At 47.7% G+C, this 14,177-nt stretch overlaps 3 protein-coding genes across 3 annotated transcripts; 2 read left to right on the top strand and 1 right to left on the bottom strand.

Moving 5' to 3' along the window:
• Window positions 1-522: 522 nt before the first annotated feature.
• DFJ58DRAFT_663033 (uncharacterized protein) lies at window positions 523-933 on the bottom strand (the record flags this gene model as incomplete). The annotated part of the gene is made up of 1 exon (XM_041382330.1): window positions 523-933. A coding segment is annotated over one exon (411 nt), but the record flags the coding sequence as incomplete, so codon positions are not given.
• Window positions 934-2,011: 1,078 nt separating this feature from the next.
• On the top strand, window positions 2,012-4,482 carry DFJ58DRAFT_796765 (uncharacterized protein). The gene is made up of 6 exons (XM_041390596.1): window positions 2,012-2,187; window positions 2,240-2,437; window positions 2,506-2,568; window positions 2,620-2,723; window positions 2,775-3,353; window positions 3,402-4,482. The coding sequence occupies exons 1-6, from the start codon at window positions 2,157-2,159 to the stop codon at window positions 4,086-4,088; spliced, it is 1,662 nt and encodes a 553-aa protein (XP_041242005.1). The 5' UTR covers window positions 2,012-2,156; the 3' UTR covers window positions 4,089-4,482.
• A 164-nt stretch (window positions 4,483-4,646) lies between these two features.
• DFJ58DRAFT_746884 (uncharacterized protein) lies at window positions 4,647-14,170 on the top strand. The gene is made up of 42 exons (XM_041387493.1): window positions 4,647-4,923; window positions 4,988-5,099; window positions 5,147-5,339; window positions 5,398-5,592; window positions 5,645-5,846; window positions 5,896-6,086; window positions 6,139-6,393; window positions 6,442-6,506; window positions 6,555-6,582; window positions 6,637-6,701; window positions 6,754-7,414; window positions 7,467-7,519; window positions 7,570-7,756; window positions 7,811-8,021; window positions 8,073-8,266; window positions 8,317-9,175; window positions 9,232-9,400; window positions 9,465-9,538; window positions 9,589-9,723; window positions 9,779-9,816; window positions 9,867-9,959; window positions 10,015-10,147; window positions 10,201-10,225; window positions 10,278-10,378; window positions 10,435-10,475; window positions 10,621-10,908; window positions 10,960-11,119; window positions 11,173-11,232; window positions 11,282-11,355; window positions 11,410-11,538; window positions 11,595-11,712; window positions 11,775-11,784; window positions 11,839-11,947; window positions 12,004-12,041; window positions 12,095-12,406; window positions 12,455-12,503; window positions 12,554-12,796; window positions 12,851-12,868; window positions 12,919-13,266; window positions 13,323-13,412; window positions 13,460-13,622; window positions 13,675-14,170. The coding sequence occupies exons 1-42, from the start codon at window positions 4,798-4,800 to the stop codon at window positions 13,744-13,746; spliced, it is 6,687 nt and encodes a 2,228-aa protein (XP_041242004.1). The 5' UTR covers window positions 4,647-4,797; the 3' UTR covers window positions 13,747-14,170.
• The last annotated feature ends 7 nt before the right edge of the window (window positions 14,171-14,177 follow it).

The following is a 14,177-nucleotide window of genomic DNA, read 5'->3' as shown; positions in this document are numbered from 1 at the left end:
CGAAAAGAATGACGTTTAGTGGTGACAATTGTACTTGTGTGATATTATGTAGTCGTGTGGGGTCGAGCCTGTATGCAGTACCTGACACGAGTTATTGCCCAAGCTCTGAGAAACGAAAGAAGCAAATATGAGCTCAGAAGTGTGTAACATGTACCATAAGCAAAAACTATATACAAGTGTGGCAATAGGCTAGTCCATGGCACCGCCTTGTATGTGTCAGGAGGATTACACAAAGCGGTGACCAATATAAGATGACGTGTGCTGTGATGGAAAACATAGCACAAACTATAGTTCATGGCGTGTGCTACATCTTGTCTATGCATCAGGACGTCAAAAAAGAATAAAATGAGCTATGCCAGGGTGCAAGTGATAGCGATGGCATTGATGCACCATAGGACCTGTTCCTGAAATGTGGGGAATGCAAAACACCAAGCGACACAATGGATGCCAAAGATGATTGCTATAATCAATCCAAGTAGAAAATGGGCCTGGGTGTCGCAGACTTCTAGTTCGATGCTGCTATTAAATGTTGGAACTCGGAGCTTTGGAGATGTGGTACGTGATAACAAACCCGCCCATCAATTCGTGAAGGGGGCAGAAGACCGGAGTAAAGATCTTAAACACAGTGAGTGGGTCATCTTCAGGGATACTGTGGTAAACATAATCAGTAGCGATATAGCTGATTGGGGCGTAGGCATGCTCATGAATACTAATGTAGCCTTTTAGCTCTGACTCGGTCAACTTCCAGTAGACTAGATGAGAATATTTCACATCGAGATGCTTGTGCCACCACACAACGTAAGTGATGAAATTGAGAACCGCAAATGCTAGTGTCTCGGCTTCTAGCTGAGTGATTTCGAGGTGATAGATGACGCGGGAGATGAGCTGCAAAACAAACCACGCCACCTGAAAGAGAATCGATCCTTTCGATACATTCGCTTCACTCCGGTTGCAGATCTGCTTTGCCGTTGGGACCGGAGTATCAATACATCCCTGCACCTATCAGCTTGAGAAGGTCACCAGGCTGTAGCGTCGAGTAGGGTTCCCCATCCACCCATCAACTGTGCGTCTGAGTCCACGCGTAATCTATTCAGTTAAGTGTCAGGTATAGTTTGAGAGAGAGCACGGATCGGGCCGAGTTTCCAATTGCTCTGAAACACATGAACCCCAAATAGCTTTTTGAACGGTTTCGCAAGGGTACGAGTTCCCCATGTATTGAAATGAACAGTGGAGTACGATGAACTGCTGAAGAACCACGAAGGGTTTCGTCACGACCTTGAGAAACGAGCACACGTCATGAGGAACATGTTCAGGATACATGATAGAATGACCGATTCACCTTCATATTGCTCTATAGGTGCTTCAGCAGACTCCTGATCTGAGGACGCGCATGGTGACTTGTCTGACATGCCCAGAGTTTACAATGCACGACTCGCTTTCAGACTGCTCTGACAGATGAAGAACACCCAAATACCCCAAGTCCTTAACACGACGAGCGCTGAACTGCTGGCGCATAGCCCGTGCGACAATCAGTTCAAGAAACATTGGTGGCATTAATATCGTGATGCAAAGTCGCTATCGTAAGATACGAACAAGGTCACTGGAGGAGCATGCAGAGAAGCTTGAGTAAGTAAATGATTGAATGCCTTCAAGTTGAGACTCCCTTACCACTCAGCTCATCAGGTCTATTGTCGCGTTCATGTTCATTCTACTCTGCATTATTGGCAAGTGGATGCAACATGGCATATGGCATTAATATCATGACTACCGCCAGTAGCGAGACCGTCACAAGTTAGAAAGTCCGCGACCGGTCGACCGATCGATCGTTCCTTTGATTCAAGTCGTATGCGTGTACTGCCAAACTGCCAGTGAGAGAAAATGATAGCTATGATAGCTGGAAATACGAGTTTTGTGAAAGTGCCGACTTCTGTGAAAAGGGCCAGTGACTAGCGCGCGACTCAGCTCGAAAAGTCAGTCGCAGAAGATTTTAATACTGGCTTTACGTACACACCGTTTGTTCCATTGTTCTAATTGAGTACTCGTCATTGCATCATCCCCCTCTCCCGGCAACGTTGTCATTAGCCCTTTCCTCTTCGATTTTTCTGCCAACTACGTACTTTCCTTTCCTTTAGACGACCCCTGTACCATTGTAAAACATGCGTGGCGGACCCGGTTTAGTTCTGGAAGGTAGTACTCACATTATCTTTCAGTTTTCCATTTCTTACATTCCTACATGCAGTCATCGCTGGCGTGAACCTGGCCATTCCATCCAATCGTACACCCGCTGGCCTTTATGTCCTGGTCTCTACTTCCTATGGTCAATGGAACACTGCCATAAAGGCTCCAATGGCCGACTGTAGTGTTTCTTGGAATGAGACCCTCACCATCCACGCAAGCCCGCTGAAGTTCCCTCGATGGCTCATGCCCATATTTTCCCGTAAATCCAAAGCAGTCCACCTTCGAAATCCGTGCTTCATTTGAGTCTGGACCAATGCTTGGCCTAAGGTGAACTCGTGGGTGTGTTTGAGACCACTCTCGAACGATTGCTCGGGAGCGATGGGTGGCCCAGTGAGTCTTCACCTTCGGTGATGCTTTCATTCCCTGACACCGGTTCCAAAGTATCAATTTCGACTGTTGATAATCAGCGCATATCTCTTGAGCTGAGAGCCCGATGCTCACAAACTACGCAGATGGCCAATCATGCTGTGGGCGGCAATGAGCAGGTATGTTAATCTAAGGGCTTCTGATCGCTGCTAATTTAGTCAACCAATTAGAGTGAGATCGGTCGCAGCACTGATGCAGCGCGTGATGCATACATTCTCTTTGGAACGAGCAGTCTTGCCAGTGATCTCGACAACTCTATTCGTGGCTTTCAGTCAGTGCTTGACCAATGTCCCCTCAACCATCCAGGTCGCGCCGCAGCACTCTCCAACCTTGCACATGCAGTTCTCCGTGGCAACGCCAAAAACGTCCGAACTGACATTGACCATGGCATTTCCCTCTTCCGCTCCGCACTCGACCTTCGTCCCCCGGGGCACCCTGATCACCTGCTTTCTAACCTCGACCTCTGCCAGGCTCTCCAATGTCGTTACTTGCACCAACAGGCTCACGCTGATCTCTGCGAAGCAACGGATCTTTCTCGCTATGTGCTGCCACTTTGTGTGGAGGGGAGCTATCTTCATCAGGTAGTGCTCGACACCAACAAACTGCATGCCAGCCAGATCTCGTCGGGCCAGCACAGCGAAAGGCACTATGATCAGCGGAGTGTAGTTCAATCTTCAGAAATACCGGAATTTGAACAGAAACGATCGCCACCACAACTGTCTCCGCCCGCATCATTGAGCAATGCCGAAGTACGTGGCCTACTTCTCGAGGTTGTCACTCTTACTGATTAAATGCAGCAGACACATGTGAGGGGAAGAAATGTCGTTATATTCGGCGAAACCGGCGTGGGGAAAAGTTCGATCATCAATACACTCGCGCAACAAGGGCTCGCGGAGACATCCAATGATGCATCGGGATGCACTTCTAGCTCTGACCGCTACCCGGTTGAAATCTCCGGTCAGAGATTCGTCATGTTTGATACCGCGGGTTTAAATGAGGGAACTGAAGGCACGGTGCCGGCGGCGATGGCGGAAAAACAGTTGAAGAAGCTGTTGCTTGAGCTCATGAGCCCCGAGTCGGATGGCATCGGCCTTCTGGTTTACTGCGTGCGCAGCACTTCTGCCCCTCGTGCTCTCGCTCGGGCCTACAACATGTTCTATGCTGGGATCTGCCAGAAGAGGGTCCCGATCGTTGTCATCATCACGGCACTGGAGAAAGAGACTCGCATAGAGAACTGGTGGGATACCAACAGGGAGAAGTTCGAGAGTCATGGCATGCAATTTGCAGGTCATGCTTACGTCACAGCGCTTCAGGAATACCCAGGCATCCCGGACATCTCTACTCGTCGCATCGAAGAGTCTTCCGAAATTTTGCGCAACCTTGTTGTCAACAATTGCTTGGATGGGGCGCCAACGACAACTGGCTCGAGTGTACTACGGAAGCGTGGTGCTCCTCGGCCTCGCCGTGGTCGGAGGACTGAATAATAGCAGATCTGCTCATCATCGGGTCGAGTCATATGACACATGGTGGCGCCGGACGTCCATTGTATTCTGCTGTAGACCTTGGAGTTGATTATGTGAAGTGACAGGCGAGACACGGCTTTCTTTTTTCATGTTTGTTTTTCTGCATCAAGTTTGATCATTCACCATATGTTGGAAATTTCCCGACGCGGGCTTATAGATGCATACCGTAGGACCTACTGAATATCAAATGTGCACTTGATTCATTGTCAGCTTATCATTGTCACCTTTCATCTTTCAGTGCATTATTTCCTCTGACGAACTCTTTCTTCGAATTCTCCTGCCAATACGACATTGCTACCGTATGTAATATCCGATTATCATCGACATGTCACGGTGAGGTTAGAGATGCGACTTACACATTTTGAGAGGTATTCAAGAAAACGTGCTGCAGAGCAGTCTTCCCCGAAGACACTGCTGGCAGGCAATCTGCAGGCTGCCGCAGTGCCGCCGCGTGCTTTATTATGTCACATATATAATAAAGCACGCGAGCAGCCTGCAGATTGCCTGCTGGTGAGCTATCCGCCACCGCCACCAACTTTAATATTAAAAACCGCATTTGCGCCTTGTTCAACGTTCAACGTTACAACGTTAACACCCACATCTTACTCAGCACAGAACTCGCAAACAGATTTTCCGTGATCCACAAAGTTCATATTATCAGCTTGACGAGATGGACGACGACGACGAGCGCTCGACTTCACAAGCGCACACGTCAAAAGGTGATCAAACAGATTGGACAGATGACTCGGATGACGACTTGTATCAATCAATAATATCCGATAATGGTGAAGACTATGTAAGTTCAGTTTCCTTGTGATCATCATGATGTGGGCTGGAGATTCCACGTTCTTCTTTGTCAGATGGACGTGGAAGACTCCCCTCCGCACGATGATGTTCGTGACCTTGTCCAATCGATTGAAGGGATGTATCGGGTCTTGGACTTGATCAGTGAACAAGGGAGCGGTGGACTAGGTGACTCTATTGTCCTTGCTGAACTTTCCTTCGCTGATTGCTCCTAGTGGACAAAATTATCATTGCACAGGATTCACTCCGGGCATTCACCAATACCATTTGTCCTGGTTCATATGTGTCCATGACGAAAGTCAAGTTCAGCGTGCTGGATGGCTTGAACGTGAAGCCCATCGGCATTTATGGGAGCAAAGAAGAAATAGCGCGACTCTTATTGTCTCTCGGCGTTGTCGACGACCACATGTGAGATGCAAAGTTTGAGCTGCAGATCGACATCCTAAAGAACTTTTCTTTTCTGTAGAGCAGCGCAGCTTGTTGTGGACAACAGCGAGGCCAGTGTTTCGAAACCAAACCTTCGTTCTGGGCTTTACATTGTCCGAACAAATCGTGAAGCTACTTCCGATGAACAATTGTTCGTCGTCTACTGGCCCGAGGATGCCACTTGGGATGATTCAGCTCCTTCATCCGTGAAACGTAACCGTGTTACCTTTATGCGGTTCGTCTAATTCTCTCTGAGTTTCGGTATTTTTTTTGACACAGGGCATTAGGTACCTGACAACAATGTGCGACCAAATAATGGCACTCATCTCCCCTGAGCATGCCCGCTCCATTGTATGGATTGGACAGGAAGGCAAAGACACCGTGGTGGAAATGGACAAAGACGACGACGAGCCTGATAGAATGTTCACATTTGAAGTGAGGAAAACCAACCAGCAGGAAGAAGCCGTAAAGCTACGTCCTGGATTCAAGGTTTTGCCCAATTTATTACCACTGGTGCAGTGCTGACAAGCGCATGTAGGCTACATCCGTTCGCATAGCCATGCCCCAGCCTCACCCGGACGCACCAGAAGATTTTGGACTGCACAAGCCTCGATTGTTGCACGGCGAGACTACTCAAGGGTTCATGACAATTAAATATCTACCTGCCAGGCGGATCACCGATGTTTGGAAGCGTAGGTCGGTCACTCGCCTCCAGTTAGGTGATTGGTTGTGGGTGTTACTCTTAGTGGCAGTTCCTGGATTTCAATTGACACCTCTTCAGACACAGTGACAGATTGCGAGTGAAGGAGAATCTGGATGCTAACGCGGTGCATATTTTACTGAGTGCTGGCCTTCGGAATCGCTTCCCGCAATTGTGCGAACAATGGCGGCGGGAGTCTGCCGATATTTCCTCCAATGTCAGGGCCACCAAAGCATCAACTGAGGCCAGCATCAAGACGAAGCTCGAGAATGACTTGCCTTTTCTCACTCGCATCTTCCACAGGGAATTGGTGGACGCCATCGTTGAGAAATTTCCGTTAGTATCCCTTTGCGTTACACTCTTTATCTAACTCGATCACTTCAGCACTTTCACCCATGGTTCCTTCCCTTCCCCTGACCAGAGCGAACGAGACGACCCTGTAGCTCAAGGTATGTCATCTGTGTAATCGAGTCGTTTGATAATAACGGCGTGTCTAGATCCGGTTGAACCTGCTGTCGCTCCTTCGTGAGTTGTTTGAAATTTAAAACAGCCTCGTCCATTTTTGATTCATTCGCAAAGTATGCCAACTGATGGCTCTTCCTTTCATTCCGCGCAAAGCGAGCAGGCTAGCTCTAAACCCCAAGGTATTCCGAGTCATCTCTGCAATGAAGTTGCGTCATAGTAACAGTTATCCAGATCAACTTTCGACCATCATTGAGTTATACCCAGAAATAGAGAAAAATTTTCGTCAAACGTTGCAAAAGCTGCGCATCGAGAAGATCAACAGCCACGATTTCAAGAACTACAAGCAACGAGTCTATATCGCGGAAAGCCTACTTCGTCAATTTCCCGACATCAAGATGGAAGGCGAAGACTTCCTGGATGTAATCCTGCACGAAGACATGCGACATGTCAAGGAATCTATCAGGATGCTAGGGAAACAGGTTTCCCCGCAGCAGCAGCCGAAGGGATTAGTGAAGCAAGCTTGGAGCAGTATTAATTCCTTCATCTCGTCTGGGCAAGGTTCCCAGTTCGTGGATGAGACCTTCAGAGTTGCAGAGGCTACTGCATCTAAGACCAGTGACACTCAGTTGCTCGCTAGGTTGGATGACATGGAAAAGCTTCCTATCATGAAAAAAGTTGTTGCAGGTACCAGGGCTGCTGCGTTGGCGCATTTCAGATCGCTTCTAGCGGCCCAAACGAAGACCTTGGCTCATGCATCGTTGCGCATACAAATTAATGAATCTGTGGCCCGGGTTCATAGCGAAGCGGCCATCAGTGAAGAGCAGCAACTGGCCGAATTACGAAAGAGGTTCATTGCTGACATCAATGCCCATTCACAGACGGGTCATCATTCGTGAGCAATTTTTCTGCATTTCTGCTCCATCACATCCATAACCATAAATTAGCAAGCACGCCCTTCTTATCGATGCCATCGAGGATGGACGAGGTTACTATCATGGTAAGCAAACCATTCTTTATAGTTTTGAATGCCAATGAAACGGTCTCTAGCAGCATCTCCGGTGCAAATAACTGGTTCAAGGGAATCTTTCGAGGAGCCAAAGCTGGAATGCACGGTTCACCCCATGCAACTGACAACGCAGGATCTACATTCTTTACAGTTAGATTCTAGTTCGATTCCCTCACCAAAATTCAGGAACTCGTTCCCGTTCTTGTTACCCCTTGGTCATTCAGTGGTGTATGCGCTCTTTGCACTTCGACTCCTAGATATAACTGATACAGGAATCCACAGGAGGGCGCAATTACTTCCAGGCGAGAAGATCCTGCTCGCAATGACTGATCGGTCTGGAAACCTGACGGTGTACTTGGAACATCTCACTGCCATCGAGGGCGCCTTGACTCACAGCAGCCGTGGGAAAAAGTTGTACCGTGACAAGATCGGGGATTTTATTCTGGCTTTTGACGAGTCAAAGCGTGTACTGAGCGTTGTTGCCACAGAGAAGGTTCGTTTCACTATGGATCTGCTAGGACATGTCTGACGAACACGCCATCAGCTCTTCTTACACATCTTCGTTTTTGATGATACCCTCGGTTTTCAGGCCAGTGGCAGTGCGGTCAACCTGACTCAATGGTATCTTGAAGGGACTTCCATCAATCATGCGTGTTTCATCTGCGGTGGCGAAGAATTGCTGCTCGTTGATACATTAGCACAGGCCAGAGTTTACTCCCTGACGACAATGCAGTTTAGGTCAGATTTATGCTTACAAGAGCGAAAGACATCTAATTTATACATCACAGGCCTGCAACTCTCAACCTCATTCAGATTCCAATGGCAATTTACTCGACTCCGGATGGTTCTTGCTTAATCACGGCTCATGTTTGCGGGTCTGATTTGTTCTTAACCGCCTACCACTGGAGCACCTTCGGCTCAACAGATGGTATCCCGCTCGAGATCCCTGATCTTCCACTAGACCAGCCACTGCTTCTGACTTCACTGACTAGTAGCCGGAATATCGTGCATTTGGTCTCACTCGACGTCGACACTCAATCATGTCGATCTATTGCTCTCGATATCACCCGGAAAGTGACAGAGTTCACCTTCAAAGAAAAGGGTGCCCGAGGAGGGAATGCAAAGCCCGAGAGCGTTACCGCCCACAACTGTCTCATAGATTGTCATGCCGAAGTGTGGACTCGCTTCCCGGTTCTTCCTGCCGTTCAGCGGGAAACGATAACGTCGTCCAGTAAAAGGTGTCAGCGAACATTGGTCTTCGTTACAGATATGGACCATCATACATTTGTGCCGCACTTCCACGATCTTGTTTTAAACTTTGAAAGGATGTCAAAGAAGCCAACCGCAAATCTTCTCAAGAGAATCGCTGTCTCTACAATGACACACTCTGCTTTTCACCATGATCACCTCGACGGTGCGGAGTGGGGCGTATCAAAATTTCGTGCTGGTGAATGGCTGGCGGAATTCCTCTGTCTCATTCCTATCCAGATCGCTGTGACAAAGGAAAACCGTTTTATTCCACTCAAAGATGGCGTGTATTCTACTGAACTGGAGAAGTCCCTTCTTGGCGCGGATGTCAACCGCATTGTCGACTACGTGTCTTTTGGTTGGTATGAATCTCTATTTCAGTCATACATGGCCAAAAAGGTATGGTCCATCTGAATGCTCAACGATTTCTCACAAGGCACTGACTTTACTTCAAGCCTGTCAAAGTTGTGTCATCTATGGGTGAACAATCTGTGGGGAAAAGCTTTTCCTTGAATCATCTCGTGGACACATCTTTCGCTGGATCTGCGATGCGCACGACGGAAGGAGTATGGATGTCAGTGACCCCGACCAAAGATACCCTTGTGGTCGCTTTGGATTTCGAAGGTATGTTGAATCAAGTCATCCTTGCGATTTTACGTGTTGATGTCTGAATCCTCATTGAATAAAGGTGTCCATAGTATTGAGCGCTCCACTCAAGAAGATACTTTACTCGTCCTTTTCAATACTGCAATTTCCAACTTGGTTCGCCGCTACTTTCATACTGTAAATCAGAGCTTAACATCGTTTCATAGGTGCTATTCCGGAATAACTTTGCCTTGAGTCGTGATATTACAGGACTATTCCAGTCATTCCAGTCGAGTGCGACTGTCCTCGATCCAGCAGCCAACCCAAGTCTCTTTCAATCAACATTGGCAATCATCATCAAAGTGATTTTTCATTTCTGATAGTCTCTTCATATTCCTAACCTCAACAACTTTCCAGGATGTCGTGGATTCAGACAAAACAGATGTCACTAAAGAGCACGTTTCTGGCCATATCTTGATGAGCGCATACTCAAGTTAATACTCAGGTTCGCTCTCAAGTTTCAGAAGATTGTCCAGGACGAACAAGAGGCAAACTTCATTTCTTGCCTCCACGCTGGACAGTTGAATATAATTCCATGGTGTGTGCAGCGGTTCCTATGTCTATGTCTACATACAACTTTATCGTTTTTGTAGGCCGGTGATCGAGTCGCAGGAATTTTACCAACTGTTCCCAGCCCTTAAGCGTCGGTTGGACAAACAAAAACTCACTCATAATACAGCAGGAGAGTTCCTTCATACGGTGAAGACCTTGATGGCAAAACTGAAGGTACGCTTGATGCGCCGTATATTTTGGGAGGGCATTCATAAGATTTTCTGCAGGCAAATGATTGGGGCGCTCTGTCACGTGCGTATTATTACAGTAATCACTAGTTCAGTTGACAAACGACGTATCGCAGAATCGATGGCCTCGCATCGAGCACAACTTCTTCTCGCCCGGTTGCCCAACGCTTTAGCATTCGGACTGCAGGAGGTTCATCCTGACACAGAACCTTTGAAGGTGTGACTTCTGCTATCTGATGTTTGAATTACATTATTAACCTGGCATTTATCAAGAACCTGGATGACGATGTCCCGATTGACATGCCTGATACTTTGTCGGAATTTTCATTGGCGGGGGGAGTTGCAACTTCCTCGAGAGGCCGCTCTCCAAGTTCTGTTTCATGCATGGGGAGATTATGATTCTCGCCATCACATGCCGGATGATCTTTGGATTGAGAATTTACTCACCCATATCGACAGTCTGGTCAATTTGCGCGTCGCCCATGTTCGCGAGTGGATATCATCGAATGTTGCTCGCTTTCAAAGCGGGCAAGCAAGTATTGACGAGCTCATGAGAGCGTTTGAAAGCGCAACAGTGGACTTGAAGAGCAACTTGCAGTTGTGCAAACTGAAGTGTGAAAATTGCGAACTGCTCTGCATTCAGAGCAGATTGCATGACGGACAGCATGACTGCCAGACTACTCATGATTGCACACATTCTTGCGATTTCTGTGCGTCATCTGGAGAGACGAAGGCTTGCTCTATGTCGTAAGCCAAAATTTGTACTTCTGCAGCATTAAATGACTGATAACTTTTCAGGGCGGGACATCCTGGCTATCATATGCAAGTCTTTCGCGATCACATCCGCACACCAACTCACATTGGATTCGCCCTTTCCAGATGTATTGTAAATGCGCATCTCTGTGGTCAAGTTTGCAAACTCTTTGGGAGACGGGGATGTCTGGATGAGTGTACGAAGGTGAGATGGATCCTCTTTACTGTGGGTAAAAGGCCATCGAACTTGTTGTTTAGGTGATCGGTCACGCAGAAGACGACCATCTATGTGCTGCTACTGTGCATGCCTGCGGTCAGGTAGGTTTGAACCTCGAATAGCCTTTTTACGTGCTTAAAACGCCTCTAGCCCTGCGATCTGTCAAAGCTCAGGTTTGGTGACGGATCCACTCCCCCTTGCCGCGGTACTTGTGGCATTCCAAGGTAAGTCATCAAATGAACGCTTCGCACCACCTTCTGACACCTCATTTGCCGCAGTGACGTGAACCATGACCAACACCTATGCGATGCTCGACTTTGCTCTTTCCCCTGCCAACTTTGCAAGAGACTCTGTGCGAATACAGACCATCTTCATGGCTTGGAAGACGACGCTATTCATCTTTGCGGGTTTGTCGACAACCATCCAGTGTATCTTTGTATCTTAATATTTAAACTTCAACCAGGGAGGAGCATTCGTGTTCTATGCACTGCGCTGCTGAGGGCATCTGCGAAATTGAGACTGCGCCACAATCGATCGAGGCGACGTTCACGGGAAGGCACGAGACGTTCCAGTATACGAAGGTGGCGTGCTGTTTCTGTTGTGAACATCATTTTCTGAGTTGACATACGATCTTGGTTCGCAGTACTCGCAAGGTGTGTGTCGAGTTGGTTAACTCTCTGACACTGCCACTGACTCATCCTCAACAGTGGCTAAACGACTGAGATGTGCCAAGTCGATACCACCAGGACTGGTAGCACATGCAGGTCCGCACAACCATAGTTTGGACCAAAGAGTAGTGCATTTTTGCAGAACAAAGTTGGTATTTTTCTTTCATTTTTGCGGTTATTCCTCATTTTTTTTCGTCTTTCAAGGTGTAATCACTGTGGTTACTATTGTACATCACCGCTCGGTAGGTATATTTGGGGCACCTCAGCAGTCACGCTTTACGAACCATTACACCAGGTCACCCGCAACAAGAGCATGAAACGAGACACGGATCCATGTCTTCGTCACGATGGGCAGTTGATGGCCCTGATGATTCGGGTCTCGAGGTCGAAGGTCGTCGCTTCTCTTCAAATGATGAGGGCGCACCAATGATGTGCAACCTCGTTTGTCAGGCGCTGGGCAGACACGCCCACATTGACTACTGTCGTGCGGAGGATGCCGCCTCATGCATAGGAAACAATGAAGCTCAGCATATTTTCAAGAGACTGTTACCACACCCGGACCGTCCCAAAGATTTTTTGACACATAATCTTTTCTGGCGGCGGAGTGGTAAGTCGACATGTTGTTCCTGTGTCGCTGGTATCATGATGTGTATAGGCTTCAAAGATCCATATTCTCGGGAGGAACAAACAAACTTTGCAAAATGGTGGGTTTCTCAGTCCCTAGTCCATAACGTGAATCACATTCCCTTTTCAGTGACGCCATGTGCAGCGGTCAAGTCTTCTCTGTTGCCGATCTTTGTTGGTTACTCATCCTGACACCAGGTCCTGAACACAGTGCTGCACAAGGCAATGCCGCTCAGCCATCTTTTTGTACCTTACCTCTCTTTCACGTTCCAATGGATCCAAACAACGCCCCAGCGACCCTCGGTCACGTCTCCAACGACGGGCATTTTTTCTCTTGCAGGAATCCCGTGGTGATGCAGCAAGCATTCCATGTGTAAGGTATCTTTTCTTGTGTTCTACAGGAAAGTTGCTAATGAACGTACACCAGAATTTTTGTGGCGGATAGGTATTACATGCCACATGTTGAATATCACAGCGCATGCTGACTATTGGCAGATCTAGTTCTATGAGATTGACAGACCGACAACCTCTCAGGAATACTCCTGCCTCAGACAGAATTATCCAACGTTCTAACAACAGGTTTGGCGCCGTTCTCTCGTCCCTGTACGGCTTTTGGTCTGCCCGAGCTGCGGCAGTTGCTGGTCGACAATCAGCCAGACGAGACTCTTACAGTATCATCCTATTTGATCGGTCCGTTGTGGACGTCGTGGTGAACGACTTCTCCAGCTCGCCTGACCAGCTACTAGACGCTGTGATACGTCACAACACTTCGGTAGGCACAAATTTCACTGCTGCGATTCAACGTGCCCAGTCAGTCATGGAGCAACACTGGAGCACGGAGAGGTGAGTCCCAGATTATCGATTGATCTGTACAATGTTTATACAGGTGTATACTATAGAACTCCTGTTATCATCTTTCTGTCGGATGGCGAGTGCCCTATCGAGAACCAAACTGTTCAAGATTTGTGCCACGCTGCAGTCCGCCTCGGGTTTGTGGCTGTTCTTTTGATTCATTGATTTCCTAACTTCGATATAGAAAAGCACTATCCTTCCACTCCGTGTCTTTTGGCACAAATAGACATTCCGCGACATTGAGAAGGATGTTTCAGGTCGCTCTTGAGATCCAGAACAATGCCCCACGAGACCACTTGGCCCCCGCAGCAGTTACACCGTCCTCATACACAGAAGCCTTAGATACGGTATGCAATTTCATCCAGCGGCGAGCGTCAAGCCCACTTGACATGTTTTTAGGTTCAACTTGCTGAAACATTCCTTGGAATCGCTGAATCGCTCACAAAACCCAGAGGGTCTCTCATTCATTAGCAGGAAAGACACGACAGAATTATAAGAAGGAATACATCAATGCTGTTTTGTCTTTATGTCTGAGCAATAGCTGAATCATTATGGTGCTTTCAATGAGAGTTCTTCGCAAACATTACGGCAAGTCTGTCAACTCAAGGATCTCGAGGACTGAGGTGACGAAGTTCCTCCGGAACGTCTGCCTTACCTAAACAAAGGATCCAGGCTACGACAACGTTGTTGATCGACCTCCTTCACACGTGCATTTCCATGTTCAATTTCGGGATGTTAGTGATATATATCGCACAAGCACATGCCGCTTCGTTTCGCAGATGCAGAGGATGTTCTCGATCATGGGAATTGATAACGGTACTGTTGGCTAGCGCGAAGTTGTATTGTCGTGATGCTATGAAGACCAATCAATATATAGTACAATATCTGATCCCGGACGAATA

Source organism: Suillus subalutaceus, assembly GCF_016647625.1.
Source record: "Suillus subalutaceus strain FC151 chromosome Unknown DFJ58scaffold_81, whole genome shotgun sequence".
NCBI classification, from domain to species: Eukaryota; Fungi; Basidiomycota; class Agaricomycetes; order Boletales; family Suillaceae; genus Suillus; species Suillus subalutaceus.
The sequence above is the reverse complement of the archived record's forward strand: the minus strand, read 5'-3'. Positions and strand labels throughout refer to the sequence as shown.

Excerpts from the sequence above, each read along its gene's own strand:
- DFJ58DRAFT_796765 (XM_041390596.1), top strand. The coding sequence starts at position 2,157 with ATGCGTGGCGGACCCGGTTTAGTTCTGGAAG. Across the intron at positions 2,188-2,239 it reads ACCCGGTTTAGTTCTGGAAG|TCATCGCTGGCGTGAACCTG; the intron begins GTAGTACTCACA and ends TCCTACATGCAG. Across the intron at positions 2,724-2,774 it reads CTGTGGGCGGCAATGAGCAG|AGTGAGATCGGTCGCAGCAC; the intron begins GTATGTTAATCT and ends TCAACCAATTAG.
- DFJ58DRAFT_746884 (XM_041387493.1), top strand. The coding sequence starts at position 4,798 with ATGGACGACGACGACGAGCGCTCGACTTCACAAGCGCACACGTCAAAA. Across the intron at positions 9,539-9,588 it reads ATACTGCAATTTCCAACTTG|GTGCTATTCCGGAATAACTT; the intron begins GTTCGCCGCTAC and ends ATCGTTTCATAG. Across the intron at positions 9,817-9,866 it reads AAAACAGATGTCACTAAAGA|GTTCGCTCTCAAGTTTCAGA; the intron begins GCACGTTTCTGG and ends GTTAATACTCAG.